General features: G+C 45.3%; 2 protein-coding genes across 3 annotated transcripts in view; one reads left to right on the plus strand and one right to left on the minus strand.

Annotated features, from left to right (window-relative positions):
- Positions 1-372: 372 nt before the first annotated feature.
- Positions 373-6,348, minus strand: LOC118155965 (purpurin). Its single transcript, XM_035309662.1, has 6 exons — positions 6,151-6,348; positions 5,147-5,264; positions 3,568-3,704; positions 2,146-2,258; positions 1,540-1,752; positions 373-583 (listed from the first exon to the last, which is right to left on the minus strand). The coding sequence occupies exons 2-6, from the start codon at positions 5,261-5,263 to the stop codon at positions 573-575; spliced, it is 591 nt and encodes a 196-aa protein (XP_035165553.1). The 5' UTR covers position 5,264; positions 6,151-6,348; the 3' UTR covers positions 373-572.
- Positions 6,349-8,091: 1,743 nt separating this feature from the next.
- The window catches only part of PDE6B (phosphodiesterase 6B), a 35,229-nt gene continuing 19,662 nt past the window's right edge, over positions 8,092-23,658 (plus strand). Inside the window, exons 1-4 of one of the 2 annotated variants that reach the window (XM_035309650.1) lie at positions 8,092-8,749; positions 11,319-11,448; positions 19,419-19,672; positions 21,264-21,811. In XM_035309650.1, the coding sequence (XP_035165541.1) occupies positions 21,401-21,811 (411 nt within the window). In that variant the 5' untranslated portion in view covers positions 8,092-8,749; positions 11,319-11,448; positions 19,419-19,672; positions 21,264-21,400. Of the gene's footprint in view, positions 8,750-11,318; positions 11,449-19,418; positions 19,673-21,123; positions 21,812-23,658 lie in introns of those variants that run through there. The other variant, XM_035309649.1, reaches the window with a different exon arrangement.

The raw sequence follows: 23,658 nt of genomic DNA on the forward strand, positions 1-23,658 counted from the left end.
ACCCAGGTACCCTGTGCCCATGGGCCACAAGCCCACTTCAGCTCAGCTGAGCCCAGGCCCAGGTCCCTTGGGAGCCTCGTTGCCGGTAGCTGTGCCTCTAACCATCCTCCAGTGCTGCTTCTGGCTAGAGCCACATCGCGGGCATGCCTCGGCGCTGCCCTAAGCCCTCCCCTGAGCCTCACTGCCCTCACACACTGGGTGGGCTTCTGAGGTGAACCCCATAGCTGCTGTGTTGCTGTGTGCATGGTGCAGGGCAGAGAGACTGCCTGGGTTGCACTGGGGCCACCCTTGGCTTCTGGCTCGCCTTTCAGGGGGGCAGACCCACTCCGCCTGCTCCCCACCAGCATGCAACAGAAAGCAGTTACACAGAGGGGTTTTTAAAAAACGTTTATTGACAAATGCCACTTGAAAATTCAGACACCAATACTGTATTGCACAGAGTTTACGAAATCCCCAATATTTTCATGTGTTTTTCAGAAAAACACACTAGAATTTATTTAATTAGCTGAGTGGCAACTTCAAGACCAAGGGGTCTGGTTTCTGTGCTTAAGGATAGAATCAGAAGAGTGCTTTTAGCAGGCCCCTGCAAAGAAAGAAAAGGAAACTTCAGTCCATGTAAGTAAATTTGCAAAGTGCTGTAAAGTCCTTTTTGTCTCAAGTGAAACTAGCTACCACATTCCTAAGGTACTGCTGGTTCATAGTAAAAGATTAGGATAAATTGTGTTATTCTGTGCCTGTCGTCCAAGCTTTTGCCAGTCCCAGATGGCCATGATTTTTTGGCCTGGCTTAGGCTTATCCAGGCAAGGCCTTGTGCATACAAATGGTATGGGTGCTAAGCTGCCAACAAGAAGAGACATTTCTCCCTCCAGCATAGCCCTGGAAACTTGTGTGCTTACACCAGGGACAGATGAGCTAGAAGATGAGCTTCCACAACTCCAGAGAAAAAGTGTCCTCAAAATAGGCTCTAGGCGTGCTTTGTTTTTCATGTATGTGCAGAAAGTGCTGACTTCTACCACCAGCAGACAGAACCAGAACTGCTGCTCACAGTCCCTATTCTCTGCTATTTGGACAGCCCAGGACAAATCATGGTGGAGTTAAGGAGAGCTCCTTTCTGCAGGCAGCTTTCTCTCCTTTTTCTGGTGGACAGTGCAGACACCTGAAGTAAGATATTTGGGTTATATGAAGCTGTGATTTGGGTGGCCAAGCCAAACATGTCCAAGTCCAGGAACACCAGGCTGTTGCACCCCAACCTATCTGCCAGTGAAACAAAGAGCTGATCTTCCTTTGGTAGTGTGCTAGCATCAGCACACAGGATTCCTACGGGGGAGAACTTAAGGCTGCAGAACAGGCTCTCTCCCTGCCATAGGCTTGGCTTTTGCAGCTATTTTCTTATTAGATATCGATATGAGGTTAAAAGGTTGCCAAATGATTATAACTTGGCCTGCTACTGTTCTGCTGCATTTATAGCAAATGCAGTCACCTCCTCTACAAGCTGCCCAGGCAGCCATTTCAGCGAGTGTGCGGAGCAGCTCATGGTACCTGACTGAAGCACAGGCTGGAACTGGCCGGACATGCAGATTTCCTCCTGCTTCTGGCGCACAATGCGCTGGATGGCAGGGGGCAGGCCACGGGGGTTGCGAGAGAAGATCAGGGAGTAGCCATCGTCACAGGAGCCATCCTCCTTTAGGCTGCGGCAGGCATAGGTGATGGCGTAGTTATCATAGTCGGTGTCAATCACCCAGTAGTTGTCCCCTGAAATACCAGAGCATGTTTGTCACCATGGGCAAAATGGACCAAAGGTGGTGTGGGCGATCCAGCAGGGAGAGGCCTCACTTCGGCACAGGGCAGGGGCAGCCTCCCCAAGCATCTAGAGCCACCCCCCGCCTCCAGCAGATCTCCACACAGTGTGTCCTGCATCCCTGTGGTTCCCCGACCTGCTTTGTGTGTTTTCACCCTTGTTTCTTAGGTTAATAATATTAGCAGGACTAGGACTTCAGGTTTTCAGTGTCAAAAATCCCTCTATGTTTCTTGCCCGGGTGCACTCTGAGCTCAACTGTTTTTCCTGCTCATGTGCTGAAACACACAGATCCAAGCAGCAGTTAGCTACAGGCCAGCCCAGGGAGGAGGCAGGAGAAGTTCACTCACCACCACTGGACAGGTAGCTCGCCAGGCCCTGGTATGTCATGTACATTTTCGCTGGAGTGGTTGGGTCCGGCACAGTGTACTGAGCGGCCATGTCAGCACAGATCACCCAGAACCTGCAAAGAGATCATGGGGACTGAAGGCAAAACCCACCAGCGGGGTGCACCCCACTGGGGACTGGGCAAGCACCAGGCCAGGCTCAGCGCAACAGCCTGAGGCATGTTGTTAATGCAAAGTCACTGTTTGTCATGAAGTACAGCGTGGTTTTGATCCCCATCAGTGCCAGTGCCTAGCTCCCACCTCCCCTCCCCTCCGCAGTGCCACTGCGATGTGTCCGGGGACAGACTCTGACCCTCCTGCAGCCCAGCAGGCTTCCAGCCACCCGTTTGTGCACAAGCAGACAGCCACCTAGCAGGATGATGGATGTTTTTTGACTCCCTGCTGGCAGCAGCTTGCAGAGTGAGCTGATCTGCTTTGGGGCTCCTTTGGGAACTCGGTAGAGGCTCTCTCCTTACCCCCTCCTCTTCTGTTGGCACAGGGGTGCCTGTTACATACACAGAAACAAGCACAGCCTCTCTGCTGTTCAAACCAGTCAAAAGCCTTCACACAGATTATGAGGACCCTATACCTTCCTGAAGAGCTTGTCTTCCTTGTTTCCTCTAATGAACCTTGTTGGCACTTGCTTGCTTTGACTATCACCTGTGCATGGTATGGCAAGCGTTACCTGGGTTTGTGAAGCAATGGGAGGATCTTCATTTGCTTTCTAACAAGGGATGTGCTTCCTTTTTGCCCTGTCTTTAAATCAAATATCTGGCAGCCTTGGGATTCCACCTGGTCCCTGAGGAGTCCTTTCAGGAATTTTCCCACCCAAATATCAAAAAATATTTCCCTGCCTCAAATATCCTGGAGTGCTGTGCTCATAAAATAAAACTAAGGTTTGCAGCCACATACTCTCCCCTATTATTCATGCAGTTAGGCAGTTTTTGGTAGTTAATGCAGAACAGAAGTAGTGCTAGCCTGTTGGAGACTACAGATTGTCTTTTCCATACCCAGAAAGGTATTTAATCCCTTTGCACGCTGTAATCCCTTACAGAAACTATAACCGACAAGCGAAACTCTTAAGCTTCCTTCCATCTGTCTGTTCAGGAATTGCAGAGGTATCCAAGAGTTAACCAACTGTTTTCCTCAGAGGTCCATCCAAAACTGTGTTGAAAACTCTGCAAGAGCAATGCTCACTCATACTCATTTCCATCCCCTGAACCTCTCAGTGAAATCAAAGCTGCCCAGACTCAAAAGTGTAACCTCAAAAATACAGGCTTGACTGAGCTTTCCCTTCTGACAAAGATAGCCCAGTCATGTTGTGCACTTATCGCCACCTCTTGTACCTCATGACAGCTGCTAGAGCTAGAAGTCAAGAAAGCTCACCCAAAAAGCTTCACTCGGCCCTTGGAAGAAGCTGTCATTGTGCCATCTTCCTCAACGGTATATTCAGCAGAGATGTTGTCCTGAAGGAAAAGGCCTTCTGGATCCTTCTTGGCCAGGGCATACCATTTCCCTGCATACTAAAGTGGAAGGTTATTACTATCTGGATTAAGCACCACAGCAAGATTATCACAAAAGCATTTCTGTAAACACTGTGCCCTTCTAACTACCCATTGCCTGGCCTATGGAGAAAGTCTGAGTTTGGGTAGGTATGTCCCACACAGGTCCTGCTATGCGGTGTGGTAAACCCTTCCCTCTGCACCCCAAGGAATGGATCTAGACACTCTGCATTTCAATATCCACTTGTTCTGTCACTTGAGACAAGCCTGTCACAGCAACCCAACTCTGAAAGCTTCTCCCACCCTGAAACACCTGCCGTGAATCAGGCCAGTTCTCTGTTCCCATTCAAACCCTGGGTTTTCTATGGAAGATGCCAACGATGACACCAAAATGCAGCCACAGAGGCATTAGCATCCTGCCTGAGCCACTCCGGTGGCTGCCAGGGGCCAAAGTTGATTTTGGACAGTTCAAAGGGTCTGCCCGGTGAAGCAGAAAATGATATGTGCGCTATGAAGAGGAAAGGATGTGCTGGGGAGACCAGCAGCTGGGAGGGAATGAAATGAGATTAAGAAGAAAATTCCTAGTAAAAATAATAGAACAAAATTGGTTCCCTGAAAATATAAAAGCAATGTCTAGTAAAATGAAAAGAATACATAAGTAGGTCAGTGACAGGCATGAATGCCCTCAAGAGCTAATATTATCCGTAGAAATACTGGGGAAAGCAGAAATTAGCTGTGTTAAGTTTGACTCTTCAGTAAAGGTACCAAAATCTGTTTGGCAAGTTACATGCTGAGGTCTGAAACAGCATGCGTAATTCCTAAATACAAAGCCCTCAGAAGAACTTCATTTTATAAAAACCCTCTCCAGATGCGCTTGTTTCCAGCAACACCAATTTTGTGCAGGGCAAAGGCTGCAGCTGGAAGTGTTGCTGGTAGGGGGCCAGCAACACAAGCACTGGCATAGCTGTCTGGCCCTGTCCCGCCCCAGGTTAGCCCATACTTCCTTCTCAGAGACGGGCAAATTTAAAACAAAAGTCCTGTGCACGGGATACCCAGCCAGCCAAATTTTCAGCTTGCTGCGACTCCCAGGAATGGCCTGCAGTGGATGCAAGTCCCCCAGGGTACCCATCTGGGCTTTGTCTCTCTGATAGGGATCTAAACAGTTTCATCTCTGTGACTGCTCAAAACCAAGATCTCTACTGAATATCAGCTAGCAGAATATTATGTCTAATAGTGTGACATCCTGACCTGTGAGGCCAGTTTTACCACAGTGCTCAGGAGGTAAAGCAGTAGCAAGGTGAGCAAACTGTAGAAGCAATGTTTGAGACACAGCATGCAAAAAAAGTTAGCTTCTTGGTGAGGAACCCCTTTAGATTAACATAAACCATGACTTGGAAGACCAGTTCATACAGTGAAGTTTCTCTACATATACTCTATTTATAATATGTAGTAACCATAATTACCCTTTTTGGATCAAAATTGTCCTTCACAGAGAAAGACTCCACTGCGCAGGTCTGAGCTAGGCTATATTCGATAGTGGAGAGGATCGATGCCAGGAAAACATACTGTGCGTATTTCATTCTGCAAGACAAAAGCAAACATGCGGCGCTTTATGTCACGCAGTAAATGTGGATAGTTAATGCTGTAGCTACAGATACATTCTCCTCATTTTAAAGCTAGTTTCCTCCCACACTGAGTAGTGAGTACTACCTTCTGCCCTGAGAAGCTTGATCATTGTGGAGCCTGACTCCAGACAAATCGGAGCTTTGGTGGCAATTACTTCGCAATAAAATTTTGCTTGACAGTAGTAGCACAGCAGATTATGAGATGTTTACATTAAAAGTCAAGCCAGACACTGGGTAAGCTTGTTAAGAATTGAAAGAAATTTTAAATTTATTTTTTTATATTGAGAACAATAATAATGTTTTGATGTGTTCTGGCATAGCATAGCCTAGGCTGGAAGGATGCTATTTCATAGTGAGTGCCCACGTCACTGAGAAACTAGCAAAGCTGTGTTCTTTATGATCAGCTCTTGTCACTACACCAGGCTTCTCCTAGCAAAATACATCTTAGTATTATTTAACCTTACACATTTTTTTCTACAAACATAACAAGTAATACTCAGTTTCTGGAGGCTTGATCAGCCACCAGATGGCCATGGTTGTATTCACATCCCAGGGTATTCCATTTTCATCCATACCCCAGCATATATATTTTTTTTTTTTTCCCCAGCCTTTGGAAAGAAAGGGCATATACACTCTTGCAGAGTACTTGACCCTGAATACCTGTTCTGATGCAAAAACAAAACACAGTTACCTGAATCTTGCCTCGACATCCAAGCTGAGCTACCAACTCAGGACTTCCAAACCCCAAGCAGCTACTCTGTTCCCAGCTGCTGCCACGCAAGCTACACTTTGCTACCGCAAGAGATGCTAATCTGGCCCACCTCTGCTGAAGAGAGACGTACCTGTCAGGTAGAGGTGCTGGAGATCCCCGAGACTACTCTGCACCAGTCTTTGGGCTGCAGTCAGCAGGAGAGTTTTGTGTCAATTGCCCTCCAGCTGCCTTTAAATAATTAATCTGCAAAGTCACTAATTGGTTATTTTTGCTCGTGTGCCTGAATAAAACGCTTAATCTGGATAATCCATTATGTAAAAACCAACTGTAATCCTCACACTGGTGGGTCTGACTGCTATACTAATACAAACACAGCTTTTACATAATGGAAAAAGCTGCCCAGAAAGCTAATAACTTTGCTGATGTGATTGTACCACACCTTTGTCTCATTGAAGTGTTTCTGCTTCTTACACGTGTTGGGAGAATAAGCACAGAGCACTAATCGGAAACTCATGGACCATACATGCCCATCTGCATAGGCATGTGTTCATATTTAACTGCTTTCATGGGACAGATAGATCATTAGCACTTCCAATATCTGCATCATCAAATGAAGATGATCCCTGCTAGACAGGCATTATGCATTATCTGCTGAAAACAGACAAAAACCAACCAAACAAACAGAAGAAGTGCAAAAATAAAGATTTTTGCCTTCATATTCAAAATCTTGGAATGCCCGGTACATCTATACAGTGAAACATCTTTATACACATTCTTCCCAACTTGCCAACACTTCCAGTTAAATAAATGGCATAAATGGTACAGCCCTCTCCTTCCCATGATGCTCTTCCTAGTTGCTTTCCATGGGGGTGCAATAAGGAAATATAAATGAATAAAGGAAAGAAAAAATGCAGAAATGGCTAGGCTAGGAAAAAAAAAAAAAAGTGTTAGTAAACACTGCCTGCCATTTCCCAAAGTCATCAAAAGACTTCCCCAGCTGCACAGGCTCTCCATGTGTTCTTCCTACCCAGGGTCACCTGGACAGAGATTGAAAACTTCAGACACTCAGGAGTTGCCATCAGTGGTGGCTGTTTCTCCCACTGGGCTGATGGGTGCCATGAAGCCTTGGACATCCTCACTTAGTCCGCAGTTCCTGTGGACTAAGCCCTGGGAGTTCTGAATCTCCTGGTGCTGTTCGGCAGTCTGGACACAGATAGTAAGGGTAAAGCTTTCGGGATGTGTTGGTCTTGTTGCAGAAATTGCTTTCAGCTGCTTGCCCAGAGCCCTGTGGCTGGTGTGTACTAGGAAAGACAGTGCCAGCTAGCTGCCAGGGGAAACTTTGTTTTGGCCTTTGTGCAGCTTCCACTTACATGTTAGATGGAGACAATGATACTTTGCATCTGCAGTCTGGTGGAGTGGTGGAGTGTCTGAGAGTGTCTTGTTTTTCCAAGTGAGCAGAATGAAATTGTCTTTCAGCAGCTGCTTTGCATGCAGACCCTTCACAAGCACATCCTACATAAAAAGCAGAAGCTTGCTTTTTGTTTTTGTTAAAAACACAGGACTGGATTAAACAAAACTGACTCTTTGGAGCCAATCATAGCCAGTGATGTGACAGGGAGAGAAAGCAGAGGAGTACTCCACGGCTAGGAGTACACCCTGGCCCTTGGGTGGTGAAGACCTTGTGCAGAAGCACTTGGTGGAACATCACCTTCACATCTCCAAACACCACCACCAGGTCTGCATTGATCCCTTCCCCCAGATATGCACACGCAGGGTATTGGCAGCTGCCCATAAAATGTCTGCAGGAGCTACCAAAATACCGTCTGCAGAATTTCCTGTCGTTACAGGCAATTGCCACAAAATGGTGACAAAGGTAATCGTCTCCTGAAAATGAGATCGGGAGGCTGTGTGGTGAGCTGTGAAGCAGAACATGGTGGTGCTGAAATTGTTGTGGCCTCAAAGGCATCCTGTGCAAGTTCACAGGGGAGTGACCCTCTGGAGACTGGTGGGTACCTAAAACCTGATCCTGGGTGAGGAGCAGGACAGGGCTTTGCTCCTCAGCACTGGTGGGAAGGGGAGAGCTGATGGAGCACTTGGGGGTGGTCAGCTGTGTGAACAACAGCCCCATCTTCTCCCTTTGGTTGTTTGTGTCTTGGTTTATCCAGGGACACCGGGACCTGGAGATGTGGGGAGATGACACATGCCTAGCTGCTGCAGCAAGGCACAGGGCGCCTCATGACCTGGGCGATGTGGATCTACCTTGTCCTGCCTGGACCCTTGGCCTGTTTTTCTAGAAAGATGCCAAATGGCCGTTTGCCGAACTAATCCTTCAGCTTCAGCTGTCCGCTCGCCATATGTACTGTGCCCCGGGGATCAGCGGGGTCCCTGAAGGGATTGCACAGGGCTGGCAGCCTCCAGCACCGAGTGTGAAGGTAACCAGCACCGATAGTTCAGGCACAGCTCATTACCTGCGGCCTGGTGCACACGCTGTGCCGCCCGACCTCAGTTTCCCTGGGACACTCTCCTTGTCTTTGCATCTTGTTCACCAGCAGCGCTTGCTGCATTTAGGAGTGGAAAGAAGAATGCTTTAAATGCTTGGCCACTAACAGGGTGACAGGAGGAGCAGGTTCTTGAACTGCTTTAAGAGGCAGCTGGGTCTCCACCAGCTTTTCAGAGGAACTTACCCTGAAACATCTGAGTGCAGAACTGTTCTTGTCCACCCCAAAGTGGTGACTTGAGATAGAATGAACTACAGCATTTTCTGTAAATTAGAAGGGCTTTAAAACACTTATCACTTCATCTGTTTCCAACAAAACAGATTAGTTTATGTCCCCGTGAGACATAGGTGACACTTGAAGCCATGCTTAGGTGACCACTTAATCCCTTGGGGATTATAGACATGCTAATAATAGCTAATGACAGCACAAGGTTTTGGTTGGTGACCACAACATCTGTCACTCCATTATTTGCTGTTTGGAGAAAGAAGGAAACAAAATCAAAATGAACTTCATTTTTACAGTATTATGCTAGTTCATGCTTGGCATACAAGCATAAAAGTAAGAGGGGAAAAGCATCTAAGTATACTCCCAGGCCTGTTAGATCTGATGTAACATGAGAGGGATCTTATAAAAACAGAGGTACACTGGAGGGTCTGGTTATCAGTGAAGATATCCAAGAGCCTGTTCCAGGCCTGCTCACCAAAACGAGCTGTTTGCTTGTTTGTTTGTTATGCATAAGAGGTGCTCAGACCAAGTAAAACCCGTGTCCAGCCTACTGGACTCAGCCTAAGAGTAGATGGTAGTTTGAAATGCCTGCCGTAAAACTGGAGTGCAGGTAAGACGATTATTGTCATCTTCTGCCCTGTCCTATGAAATACAGAAGCAGCAGTTTGGGTTTTCCTATCCCTAGCAGCCCCCCTTCTTACACCTTATTATTGGAATAAGCATTGGGTAAACTGCTCTGGGAATTACTGCAATTGCACTGCTGGCTCAGATTTAGCAACATGTGCTAGCTCAGCAGCCGATGGCACAGTCTGAAATCTCTAAATAGCCTTCTGCATCAGGCCTCAAGTTCCCGGCTGTCCAGCAGGCAATCGAGTTGTGGGCTTGCTTACCAACAACATGCTGGAGAACAACTCTGTGCAGGTGCATTTTGAGTTGCCTTGACAGATACAGTGGTGGTTTTTGCACTGTAAGTCGTGAGGATTTCCTGCTGTAGCTTCAGCTCCAGTTCATGCTGTTACAGATTCGGGACTTCCTGCTGGGTGTCACACACCTCTGTCCGCATCACTGGAGGACCTATATCCCCACCCCAGGCCTGTCAAGGCCTGAGAGGGCAGCGACAGTCTGCCCTACTGCCTCACCCAGGCAGGAGGCAGGAGAAACAAGGCTTCCCTGTGGCAGCAGAACACGCGAAGGCCGTTGGCTGGGGACTTCTCAGTTTCCGTGACTTCTGCTCAGAAATGCTGATCTTTTCCTACAAAAACAGTGGTGCAATATTGATGACGGGAAAATCACTTGAAGTTTGTTCCTCTGTGATTCAAGGGTAATGTTCTTGGGTGTGTTGCATCTTTAGATAAAAAAGCAGCATAAATCTCTGCCCTTATGACTCTAGGCGCCATTTAAATACCTCACTGCTTTAAATGACATAAACTGAAAGGCACCTTTCCCTTCTGGAGTACGATAATGACATTCTTGCTAAACATATTGACTGGTATTTTATAGACCAGGGGCTTGTTTGCTGCTGTGCACATGACACAGCCCAGGCAGAGACAGAATCACACATCCCCCTGGCTGGCAAGCAAGAACAGAGGGCGCAGAGGAGCCAAGGAGTCTCAGCTCTCCTGCTGCAATGGGTGCTTGGCCCTGGGGCTGTCCTCCTCCATCCTGCCTGTCCCCCTTGCTCTGCATTTCTGGGCTGAAAGGGATGAAGGGAAGGCATTATGCCCCACCACCATTCCTAACACACCACTCACCAAAATGGTGTAACTTGAATTTTAAAGCCATATGGGGACATTTGCTTTTTCCTTGCAGCTAGCGCAAACTTCCCGTGACCTTGGAGGGGCCATCTCTCTTAGACCTGCTGCTAGCAGGCAGATGAGACCCAACTGTTTGTGTACTTCCTTTCCAAGGCTGCATTGCAGTTAGTGTTGTATTCAACGTGATCATTGCCTTGTTCTTCCCTCTAATCGCACTGCCTTGCCACTTTATATTTTCCCATGCTTTAAGAGGGCAGTCTCAGTGGTGGTTTCATCAGGGACAATGTGGAGGGCTTGGCCTCTGTCAAAAAAGTTACAGCCTCCATCCCAAGCCCCTCAGCCTTGGCAGCACAGAGTGAATACAGAGGTGGCTAAATCTCTCCTGAAGTGGGATGTGAACATGCAGGGATCTGCTGACCAAAGGAGCAGAGCAGTTTTCGTGCCATCACCTGTTTTCTTTGCAGCTGTGTGGAAGATGGTGGCAGCTTGATCAGTAACGCTGCTGGATTCCACTCCAAGACATGACAGTTCCCCTCATGGCCTCTTGCTGCTCAGAACCAAGAGACCATCCATGCCCAGAGCAAAAACCCAATGAAGAAGACATTTTTGACCATCAAGTAAAGAAGTTGATACATACTTTATTATTTTTCTTTTATTTTCTATTATACCTATCATTTGCTACTAGACATTCTTTTCACCATAGCATGTCTACATTTACTACTACTGAACTGGGCTATTTGCATATGTTGGCAGATTTATCCATTTCAGTTGCAACATCTGTTTAAAGCCACAACATTTGTATTTTTATGTCATTGTCCCAGCTCCTGGATCACAGAGGGCACCCACTACAGCACTGCGCTTTCAGGGTGGATGAGGAGGATGGCGTCTGCAAACAGGAGGGGAATTAAGCTGTCTGGGCCTAAAGTCTTTACACTTGAAGACAATCTTAGGGTATGTTAATGGCCTGATGTTTTTCTTTTCCTGGGGGGAGGCAGGAGGAAAGGGGTTGTCTCCTTGATGCAGACAGCGCCTGCCACCTCACTGCACTGTTGGGTGACAGACTGGATCCTCTTTAATCCCTGGAGTTATTCCTAGGATGCTTCCTGAAGATGAGAGGCATAGAAGGCATGCGGATGTCCTTGAAGGTACAAAATATGCATGTAGCATTCTAGGTCTAGTTTCTCTTCTGTTCTTGAACGGAAGAAGCTTAACACCAAAAATGCAGGAATAAATCTATGGGCTCTGGCCTGTAAAGCACAGTCTAAGGGTAGAACATTATAATGCTGCAGACAACAAGTGCTGCCTCCAGATTATTCCAACAGGGTATTTACAGCTCCTTACATGGCATGCATCTGAAGGTGCTTTACAAAAGACATACTGCTGGCACAGAGCTTGAGCAGTTCTGGATAAGACAGGATGTCCATGCCTGCCCTGAAGATGGATTTAAAAGCTAAAACCAGAAGCACAAATTACCAAAGCCACGGGAATCTCTATGTGCATGCGGCCAAAGACCATTAGTCAGGCACCTGGCCTTAGTAAGTATTAAAGGACACAGTTTCCACCTGCAACAGAAGGTGGAAGCAGACTAAGGAGGAAAGGTTTAGGTCAGAGGACTTCTCTGTGCTGCAAGGAAAGGGCAGTTGTGAACATGAGGCTTAGTGAGTCACAGAGCTAGAGAGAGCCAAAGGCTTTCACATACACCTGCATTGCAGCTTCCTCTCTCTGCTTCCTCTGTGGGAGGAAAGGGTGGCCTACATTATATTGCTTTGGAAAAGGGAAAATAATTGTGGTGGGGATTTTGTTCTCTTTTGTTTTCCTAAGCTGTCAAAGATGATTAAACTAACACCGTTTTTATGGAGGGGTTTCTGTGTTTTTGTTTGTTTGTTTGTTTGTTTGTTTTATAATTTAAGCAGATGATTTTATTTGAATCTGCAAGAACTGAGACAGGGTAAATCTTTCATGGGTAGAAAACTTCAATATTCTCACCTTGGCATGCTTCTTGTCAGCTGGGGGCACTGAAGTAACAAATTGATTTATTTTACAGAGAGGTCTGAAAGTTCCAGTCAACTCTCAGTGTCCCAACATGTTACCAACTCTGTACACTTGCAGCTTGAATGCACTTGACCCAAAGACCATGTTTACGTCCACTTCAGACTGAGCAACAAGAAGAAAACACTGGGAATTGCAGTACTGCTTCAAAGAAATGGTTACAAATGCCCACTCAAAATACTATTATTATCACTGCATCAACCTCTGCTGCAGGAAGCAAATATTAAGCATTCCTCAGCCTGCAGAGAAGCGAACATTAAACATTCCTTGGCTGCAAGAAGAGAAGGAGTAGGGGATGAAGTGAAAGTAAAGCCATTTTCTGTGAGTGTGTGCCAGTGCCCAGCACCATCATATCATCCTGGAAAGCTCTGTCCATGAGCTGCTACCATCTTCATTATCTCAGTACGCCATCAGCCTCTTTCTAAATTCACTGGAACTTATAATTCTCTGAGCACCTCCCCAGCCTGGTATAGTTTTCCTGGAGCTGTTGTGGTGAGAATTGCATGGCATCACCTGCTGCCATCAGAGCAGCCAAAAGCAAACTCTGAAACACTCCCTGTGGGACCCCTGCAGCCTTGATTTTCCTCTTCCTGACAGCCCCCTCGGCATGCAGCAAGCACCTTCTTCCCCCAGATCTCCGCGGGTGACAGGCCCAGGGATTTCTCTGAACAGGTGATGCCAGAAGCACGGGTAGCCATTTTCTGACAGCTTTTACCCATGGCCCTCCTGGCTTTTTAACACTCTTTTTAGTCACTGTACGCTCTGTGCTCTACATATTCTGTCTTAAGTTTCAGTCCTTGGCTGTTTCCCCAGCTTTTATTGGTTCATTAGCCCATTTTTTTCTTCCTTGTTACTTTGTCATCTTCTTTGTTCTTTCTTTACTCTTAATTTTAGAATCACTTCTCCATATCTTCTCTGCTAGACAGTCCTATCTTCTGCCTTTTCTTTCCATTGCGGCCATGCTTTCACCAATCATTTCACTTCTCTGAGATGCTACCCTCTTGTTCTCCAGACATCCGCAAAAATTGAGTTTTTCTTAGAGCCTCTGTGCTCTTCTTCATGACATTGGTGTTCCTTCTTAATGTTTCATGTGTTCTAACATTGCATTTTCACTAATTTCATAACCAGAGTATTTGGGGAAGGTGGCTGCACAAAAAAGTGCACATAATAGAATTTGCAAAGAGTTTAGTGAATTTTTTTTTTTGTTCTTCAGCTTCACAGGACATTTGACCAAGTAAGTAGTAGTTGTATTTAACTTTCAGTGATTTGTTCAAAGAGCTTTGGACAAAATTAGTCAATTGAAAGATAGTAGACCCATGTAGTCTCATTAAAGAAATTACCATCTCTGCTATATTGTAATGATCTTTTTTTTAAAAAAAAAAATAAAATAAAAAAAAAATTGAGCCATCTTACCTTAAGAGGAAGGCAATCGTTGTATGTGTGTGATGGATACAAGGAGGACAAAGACAAGAAGTCACATTCGAGACTTGGCCACCTGTCCAGTCTTCCAGCATAGCAAAGATGCATTTTCTCAAAGGTCTCTCTCAAAAAACATCATCCAGAGCTGCCAAATCCCAAACTGACCGATGTGCTGGAGTGTAAGGGAAGGGCTGCCAGTTTTGAAAACCCAGAAGCGCTGGGTTTGAGTGCAAGGAGGAGTGCAAGGGCCAGCCTCTTACACAGGACTATTCCCTTTGAAGTATTTGAGGCATAACATGCCTCTTAACACTAGCCAATTACCAAGGAAAAGAGAAAATGAATAAATACTGCCATTCATTTTAAATCTTTGCAAGATTCTGCACTTAGAGAGGTTTCTTTGTCTGATTTTGGCTTACTGTTGTTTTTTCGATTTTGTGTTTTGTCTCGTTTTGCCATGTTTCGGGCTGGCCGCCCCCGGGGCCCAGCAGGCCGCTGAGGGCCCCGGGGCGGCAGGGCTGTGCTGCAGTGCCATCTAAAGGTGCCGGAGGGCACGGGGAGGATCCGGGAGGGAAGCTTCTGAGCCCCGAGGCCCCGAGGTTTTGGTCGCCATCCCCTCGTGGGGCCGGGGAATTGGGGTGCTGTGGGCCGAGGAGCGGGTCGTGGTGCCAGAGGGGCGAGGGGTGAGGGACGAGGGACGCGGCCGTCACCCTCAGCGGGCTGGCCGAGCCCGAGGCAGGAAGGCTTATTCTTGGACACAAGCAGGTGGCATGAGAATATTACTTGGTAAATCAGATAAGCTGCAATCTTGTTATGCCAACGGATGAGTGAGCCTGAAAGGTTTGAGTGTAGCTGTCAATACAGCATCCTGAAAGGATAACGGCTAATCAAATTAGCCACCCGCAGCTCCCCGCCCTGCAGGCTCTTGGTTAGGAGAAAAACACTGTTCCCATGAAGGAGGGGCACAAGCGTCTTCAGACCCATCATCCCCAGCTTTTGCCATCACCCCTTTTTGCTTTACGGGAACTATCAGTACCGTCTGCTTTGGACACAGTCCCACAAATGTCCCTAACAGCAGTATGCTTCGCGTCATGCCCGCTGGGTTGCTTTCCTTCACAACTGGAGCTTTCCATCAAGAGTCTGAGATACAAGTTGTTCAACGGGGATGTATTTTATTCCAAGGGACCCCAGTTCATTTTCCCAGCTACCAGCCAGGCCCTCAGGGCAACTTAAACGTTTGGGGTTTCTAGCAAAGGACGTCCACCAACACCCAACAAGGCGGAGGTCTTATGCCGACGCTGCAATTCACCTTTAAAGCTATTAAAAACAAATGTGTGCAACCACACGTGCTCAGATATTATTATGCTGTGAGAGCCTAGTGCAAGTTTCCTAAAATAGCAGCCTCATCCTCCTCCAAAATCCTCCATTGTCTGCCTAAGCCCAATCAAACAGCATTATCCAGGTGGAAGCTTAGGCTGTATCCACCTCAATTATCATTGTTATGCCAGCCACGGTGCCACCTAGGTTTCCCTGAAGGCCTCGAGAACACACGCAGCCTGTGAACCATGCTTTGAATTCTGGGTACATCAGTCCATCCTCCTCCAAGGGGGTTGCTCTGGCATCCCTTTGCACTGATGATTTAAATTCCCACCTGCCAACCCTACCTGGTTTCATTTACACTGCAGCACTGGCTTAGCTTAACCAATGCTACCCCAGTTTGTCCTCTTCTGTGGCTATAAACTTAAGTACTTGGGGACCTTTGTTTGTTCCTCACTAAAAATCTTATCGCCTTGTTTAGTTTCCAGCCCTGCAGTTGGAGGAAAGAACTTGAATATTCTGTGTTTGGAGCCTGGAGTGTCACTGTTGGATACTGTTTGGTTTTCTTATAAATGTTTCAAAACAAAAACATTTATCCTGCACTGAACAGAATGTTTTGTACTGAGCAAAGTGCAAAAGTTTGCCAGGTTGAGATCCAAAAGAGTGTCAGCTTTGATTCAGTACAAACAGTTTCCCCATTTGCAACTTTTCAGCTCCCAAATCAAAACCCAAAAGTGCATGCAGTGATTTGTATACCCCTTAAAACAGTCACCAAACCTGGTTATGTCAGCTTATGCATAAAAAATGAAGCATGGAAAACACCATATGGTACCAACCTCAAAGGACCTTCTGTTCAGACACAGGGCATCCTGAACACACTCCAGCTGCATAGATCTGTACTGAGATAATCTGATGCACAGCCTGATTCTTGGGCATTGAAACAATTCAGGAAAGTGGCTGTTAGCTCCCAAAGAAACATTCCTTCCACAAAACTGACCTGCTGGGACAAGGAAGGTCCACTGGATTAGGAAAACTGTCAGGCCACAGAGCTACACTTAACTTCAGACCATCCTCAAAATCCAGGTGTTAGGAAGCTTCATTCATTTGGGATATCAGAATCCAAAATGGACTGTGTGTGATCTTACACAGTCCTTTCCCCTCCCTGATAGTATGGGATGAAACAAAGCTGGTCTTTTACAGAATGCTGGAGGGGCTCAGGTTGATACTTGGGTGGGGGCCTTGAAAGGCAGAAGGATGATTCTGGCTTTCATCATGAATAATCACAAAAATTACTCCAATCTGGCAGACTTACACTGCTGCAAGGAAGTTTTTCCTGGTGCACAGAGAATGGTTTTCTTGCTTCTAGCTGTCCTAAGAGGCTATGGAGAAGTAAAGTTGGGCCCTCAGGAAAATGGGATTCCCTCCACCTATAAGTAGTTACTTGTCCATACCTCTTCCAGCAAGCTGGCATCATTTTGTGTGCATCACTTGTGGCATGTTTATTAGGAAAAGAATGGCATCTCTATTTCTAGAGGTATCTAAGAGAAGATGAGAGTCATCTCTTTCAGTGTTTCACTATTCCCACTGTTGTGGAAGCCATTCTAATGCAGCTCTGATATCTTCTCCTGTCCTTCATGACCATGAAGAACAGGCTGTTTCCTCTGCCTTGGCAGTAGCCTTTTATACATTTATATATATACCGTTTTGTTTAAAAAAGAGATGACTCAAAAGAGACATGACAAACCTCAGTCTTTACTCAGAGGTCACATTTTCCCAGTCTTCCAGATGACTTACCTATTTTGTATAAGTAGGTAAAATGTGCCACACAACAGAAGGTTCCTTCTAATAGATGCATATCCCCTTCTGCACATCAGTGTTCACATCTGTTCAGCCTGTGATAAGCTCAGAGAGTGGCTCACTGCCCACCCTGAATTCAACAGGTGACTGTTCCACATAAGCAGGGCTTTTCATGCACCCTCTGTGGGTTGTAGTACACACCTGTTTGCAATTTATTTTAAAGATGGTGCTCAATCACATTTACAGACACCTGACCATGGCATATATGCTAATATAATATGCATTTTTCCACCCATCAGTGGAAATACTGAGATGCTTTACAGTAGGACAACCTTTGCAGAGAATCCTACTGAACGAGTTTTTACATTTCATTGCTAGTGAGCTACTAGCAATTACTCCTCTTCTTCCAAAGAGATTTGTCACTACCTTTAAAGTATTTCATCTAAGCCTTCACCTTAAGAGAGAATATTTTGCATTTCATTTCCTGAAGCCAAGAGCTGTGACACTTGTTACTTTCCTTCTGTCCTTAGACTTCTTACTCTGGCATAGAGGAATTTTATGCTGGTTGGACACAATTTGCTCTTGACAAAACCGCACTGGATACTACTTATCTCCCCTAGTTATTTACAACAATATATAAAAAATATATTTTTCCTGTATTTTCTGAGATGTTATATTTAAATAATCCTAATGGAATATTTTCAAACTCTTTTTTTTTTTTTTTTTTTTTTTTCAGTTTTACTAAAAGAATAACTACATCTAACTTTTTCTAGCACTTCAGAACCTCAGAAGATCCTCCGTAACTTAACAGAAGAACATTGACAGATCAGAGGTTATTTCATGTAGCTCTCTAAGCACTTCAGTCCTTCAACACTGTCCTTGATATTCCTACTCTTCCCAGTATGGTAACAGAAAATGCTCATTGTCCTTTGTGTTCCTAATTTCATCTAATTTTGCATCCTGGCCTTTCTGGCTTTCCAGATTTTTACTGATTCGTGGTATTTTTATACACATCTCTTAAGATTAACTCTTACCATATGGTAATATGCTCTTTCCAACAAGATTAACAAAATGTCCTATTCCTCCAATTTCAGAATCTAACTTCATGGTCTCACTCAAACTGTCTCCCACCTTCAAGTTCTCCAATAGTTCTTCCTCTTGACTCCAGTCAAAAGAAAACTCCCTCCTGCTCTTTCTGCCACCCTCTGTAACCAGAGAACTACTGTAACATGGAAGACCTCATTGGACAGCCTACAACCTGTTGCATTCCCTGCTAATATCAGGCAATTAAAATTCCCCACTGATACAGGGTTCTGTGCCTGTTGCTCGCAAAAAGGCTCCATCCTCTTCCAGTCTGGAGATCTGGAGCAGACCCCCACCATGCTAGTGCTGAGGTGGTCCTCCTCCCTCCATTGAACGTGGTCATTGAAGGCAACATGCGCACCCCTGGAACACACCATCTAATGCAATATGGTGAAACCTAATGTTTCTGGAGAAACAATTATTTTTTTTAATCCTGGCTATGTGAACTACTGCAGCAAATCTCTCCCGTGCTAGCATAAAGGTGTCTTAAGACATTCAACCAGATGATCCAACAAGGTACTGCAGCTCCATTAATCCAGGGAACTGAAAGAGGAAATAGGGAAAAAAAAAAAAAAAAGAGATTATAAATAAAAAATATTTAGATCTTGATTCCAGTATCCACTGTTTTGCCTGTAATCTTCTGAAAGGATTTTTCTCTTAACTACCTTCCCCTACAACTCTGTTAGCATACTTCTGGGGGAAGATGCTAACCTCCTCTTTCAGAGGTGGAGAGGTACTGATCAGCATCTAGCTAATCTGTCCTCACTGCTGATGGGAGATAAGGTCCTCCCCATCTGCCCTCTTCCCGAGCTCCAGACCCACATGCCTATGGATTTCTAATATATCCTCTGCTCCTTCTCTTGTTACCCTTTTTCTAGGCACCCACAGTCATATTTGGGCTGTTGTGCACTCTTTGCAGTTGTGCCAGCATTCATCTGGGCAGGAAGCCTGGACCTTTGCTCCTTGTGCAAGTGAGCCTTTGCTATCTTACAGCAACATGGAGAATTTAGGATGATGATTCCCCCTGTTTCTCACTGATGAAGACCCTGGCACATTTTTCAGTTTCCCTGTAGAGTAGTGGCTTCTGTGGCATTTGCCTCAAAAGCCTTGGCTGAAGCGTTCAGGATTGGTGCCTTACAGCACCTATAAAAATACAGAATAACCTTTACAGCAGTGGATAAACATGCAATAGAGGAAGCCCTAAAAGAGCAGACTTACCTCACTGTTTCTGTTCTGACCATTGTGCTTTTTTTGTGAAGGATGTGCTTCATACCACTGCATCCAGACCATGCATGACTGGAGAAGTTCCCACTGCTAGATGAAAACCAGGGATGCAAGTCCACCACCCTGCAGCTGTAGAGGTTTTTCAGGCCCACTGCTACTGCTTGGACAAGATCAGCTCAAGGAGATCTGTGGCTGATTGTGGCCTGGCTCAACAAGAACATCTGACTGCAGTGTGCATAGGAAAGCCTCTCACACAAGTAAGAGTTATGGCATGGCCTGGTCAATGAAGGTGAAAATTCTAGCATATAGTTTAAGGGGTTCAGGGATCTATCTGCCTAAGCCTACACTCTTGAAGGCATCTGGTGTTTTCAGTGCAGTTAAATGAAGAGATCAGCTCCTGTGTCTCTTTTCTGATGGTGCAACACAGCTGCCTGTGGTCAGAATGCAGGCAGCCGAAATCTCAAAAGGCCAGCATGAACTTTCTGTTGCACACAGGAAGCACAGTTTGCATGGAGAGCTGAAGAAGAAAGAAATGCATAGTCAGGCAGACAAATCTCTACCACACTCAGGGGCACAAACCACAGCCAACTCTTCTCTGGCATTAGACAGCTTTCCCTTTTGATGTTGGTTGCTAAGCACATCATTCAGCACTCTATTCTGCTAGCAGACACTTGAGATCCTGGACTGCCTCCTTTGCTAATCTTGACCAAGAGTGTCTGTAGATTATACCTGTGAAGTCTTTGCAAGTTATCACTCACTTCAAAGCCTCAGTTCCAGGCGAAAAGCTGGCCCCAAACTTTCTTAAGGGCATCCTGAAGTGCTTTGTCTATGTTCTATCTACCAAAGCAGTAAAGAGGTGTCCTGTTTATCCACAAGACAGCTATTAGATACATTTCTGTCCACCTTGGTAATGGGCTGCATCTATTCCCTCTAAGACACTACCTCCTAGTCTTGGAGGATTTCTGTATTTCTTCCCCCAAAAGATGGCAGGGAAATACAACTGAGTGCAGGAACTGGCAGAATGCATGGTAGAGGTCTTAAGGCAGTGGCAGGGTAGGAAAATCAGGAAGACAAACAAGATGGCCTGGGTAGAATTAACCCTGTCAACATCAGCACTGAAATTATGTTAAACCAGAACTGGGTTTTGTATTTTCCAAGGCAGGTAAATTATTCATAGTGGGGAATCTAAGTGCCCCTTCCAAAACAGTGCATGGAAGGCCTCCCATTTTAACCAATGAGAAGGTATTATCCACTTCCCTCATGAACAGAAGTGCTGTTCATTTCCTGTCAAAAAAGCCTCACGGACTTGACATTGAGTCTGCATGGACAACTGGAGTGTGCATGTGTACTTCCCTTATCTGCATGGAAATACCCACTCTTTTTAGTCCCATTAACCACTTCAGCAGAGGAATATGGAACGGCTAGTAAACATAATTTATAGTTGCTGTACTCTACCAATAACTTCATTAAGCTTTAAAGATTGACACGTTTAACATTCAATGAGAGATGTTTCTTAGAGAAGCTGGGAGAGCAGAAATAATAAGATGCTCACCTTGTTAGCCTAGGATTAGGTCCAAGCAGTATATATTTAATTAGACTTTAAAGAGCTTATTTCAATGTTAGGAGATGCAGCTCTTCTCTGTTGCTGCTACCTCAATATAATTGTTTCTGTAAGTTTTCTGCTTCTCAAGAGAAAGTATAGTGCTTTAAGATATTGTGAATACTCAGTTTTTGTTTGCATTTAGATTAAGAAGAAGAAAGTTGACCCAAAGCTTTTGTAGAGGTCATCTAATCTGTTTGGTTGAGAAGATCTGTCCTCCCACAGACTCACCTCCGGCAGTATAAAGGAATACCTTCTTGATGACAGTCTCTCTTTGCAGTGCTACCTTATCCCTGGTCGTTCTAGAAGCAACATCTTCTATTATGAAAATTTAGGAACTAGATCAGAGATAAGAGTGCTCCTCACATAGATCGCATCCTTGGACTACTACCTGTTACAAGACCCAGGACATTCACAATGAGCATTAGTGAAGACGACGTGGAAAAATTTCTTGATGGAAACCCTGCTTTTGCCAAGCAGTACTTTGAGAAGAAACTGAAAACAGAGTCCTGGGATGACAATGAAAGTGAAATACTTTTTGAGTTGATCCAAGACATGCAAGAAAGCATCAACATGGAGAAAGTTGTTTTCAAGACTTTGAGAAGAATCAGATCCCTTATTCATGCTGACCGCTGTAGTCTTTTCATGTACAGGCAGAGAAACGGCACACCTGAACTGGCAACAAGGCTTTTCAACATCCAAGAGGGAAGCACGCTGGAGGAATGCCTGGTCTCCCCAGACTGCGAGATAGTCTATCCGTTGGACATAGGCATTGTGGGCTACGTTGCACAAACCAAGAAAACCATGAATATCAAGGATGTAAGCGAGGTAGGTCTGGCATTTATTCATTTACTCTGTAGACAAAATGTTTACATGCTTACTTGTTCTGAGGGGTCAAGAGATAGCAGGGAATCTTGGTGCTTGATCAAACCTCTTTCATTCTAATTGCTGTACAGTGGAAACCAAAGCATCAGTAGACAGTGTGTAAGTTGCTTCCAATTTCACTTATGGAGCAAGGTGAAGCTAAGCACATTCAATTACACTGGACATTAATGCCTGCAAACACGTGCTCTGTCACATCTTACCTATCTCATTAAAAAAAAAAAAAAAAAAAAATCACTTCTAGTGATTTTCACTCTCTCAGCAGAGAAGAGAGAGTGAGGTACAGTCAGATCTGTACTGAACACACCTAGAGTTTTCCACACCCATTTACCTTCCTTCCACAAGTAACAGTCAGAGAGAAAACCTCCATAAAGGGGTTTCCAACACTCATGACATTTGGAAGTGTTTGTTGTCTGATGCAGTTTGGGCCAAGGACCTTTAGAAGCATTTTTATCAAGCAAAGGGTGTGGACCTTGGAGCAGGTGAGTTAACTGCAACCTGAGTATGGCTGGTCTTCAAGAGGCATACTTAGACTGAAAATCACTCTTTCAGCAGATGCTGCACACCAGGAGGGATCCAAGGAATTTTCATGTTTTATTCTTATGCTTTCATGACAGTATTTACCCCTCATACTCATACTTTGAATCATGTAAATCTGAATGGCAGCAATTACAATCCGCTTGTTCTAATCATAGGTATAAAACTAAAATCCATGTGACCCAAATATGGCATTTGGGATTACTCAATCTATTGTTTGCTAGTTACAAAGAGACCATCTGTTTATCCATCCATTTGTTGCTCATGATGAGCATATCCAAAAGCTTCAGCAATATATTTGTTGCCCTCCATGAAATATGCTAAGATATTGAATTGTTTTTTTAGCCACTCTTTTGCAAAATTTGCATCAGTGTATAACTTAGAATTTTTAAGGCTCTCTCTTCAGGCATTTCTCCAAGAATAAGGAAGGATTTCAGAGCTGTCAGCCAAGTGCTGCACTCCAACTCTAGTTCTTTCAGGTGTCGCTATTCTTACATCAATTATTCTTAAGGCAACACAGATAATTAAATGCTTAGTCTGCCCTAGTTGGCAGGGAAGGCCACCAGTGGGGGATATATGGGGAGAAGGGGCACTAGGGAGTGGTTATTCTTTCAGGTGCAGCCTCCCTAGTGTGGTCTGAGGAGTCAAAGCTCTGGGCTTTTTATTCTTCAAATAAAAGGAATTGTAGCTGACAAGATGTTCAGCACAACAGGGAGATGATCGTGGGTCAGCAAGGCCAACCCTACCCTCCCTGTCAGCAGGTGAGGAAGAGGATGTCAATAAGGCACTGTGCGGGACATTGGGCTATCTGCCTGCCCCACATTACCCTTTCTGTGCTTCGTTTTCTTTTGGCATGAGGGGGACCGTGACATTTGCATAAGCAACTACTGGTTGGGTTCACTTTAAACTGCTCCTACAGCATGATCTAGCACTCTCCTGGTGGTTTGAATGGCGGTTCCCTCAAGGGCAGCCAAACCGTGCCGGTACTATCTGCACCTTGAAATCATGACCAAGACGCTCCTGGGGCAGGAAGAGAGTGCCAGGAACCATGTGTCACTGGTGCCAGTTTTGTATCCCTGGGATAACCTGCCTTCCATCCCATGAACAAAGGCCCAGTGCCATCGAGGTTCATGCTAAAGTCACTACCACATTTTTTTAATCTGGTTTCCAGTATCAGCCAAAAACCACCATCACATACAGTGGTGATAGGTCAGTTTCCCATGTCTGCTGCTGCGTGAAGGAGAGGTGAAGTAACA

This window comes from Oxyura jamaicensis, chromosome Z (genome assembly GCF_011077185.1).
Source record: "Oxyura jamaicensis isolate SHBP4307 breed ruddy duck chromosome Z, BPBGC_Ojam_1.0, whole genome shotgun sequence".
Classification (NCBI taxonomy): Eukaryota; Metazoa; Chordata; class Aves; order Anseriformes; family Anatidae; genus Oxyura; species Oxyura jamaicensis.

Bases quoted from the DNA above. Each gene is read 5' to 3' on its own strand.
- LOC118155965 (XM_035309662.1), bottom strand. From the start codon at position 5,263: ATGAAATACGCACAGTATGTTTTCCTGGCATCGATCCTCTCCACTATC. The intron at 3,705-5,146 runs GTAATTATGGTT...CTTCCACTTTAG, and splicing joins ACAATTTTGATCCAAAAAGG to TATGCAGGGAAATGGTATGC. The intron at 1,753-2,145 runs GTGAGTGAACTT...CTGGTATTTCAG, and splicing joins GAGCTACCTGTCCAGTGGTG to GGGACAACTACTGGGTGATT.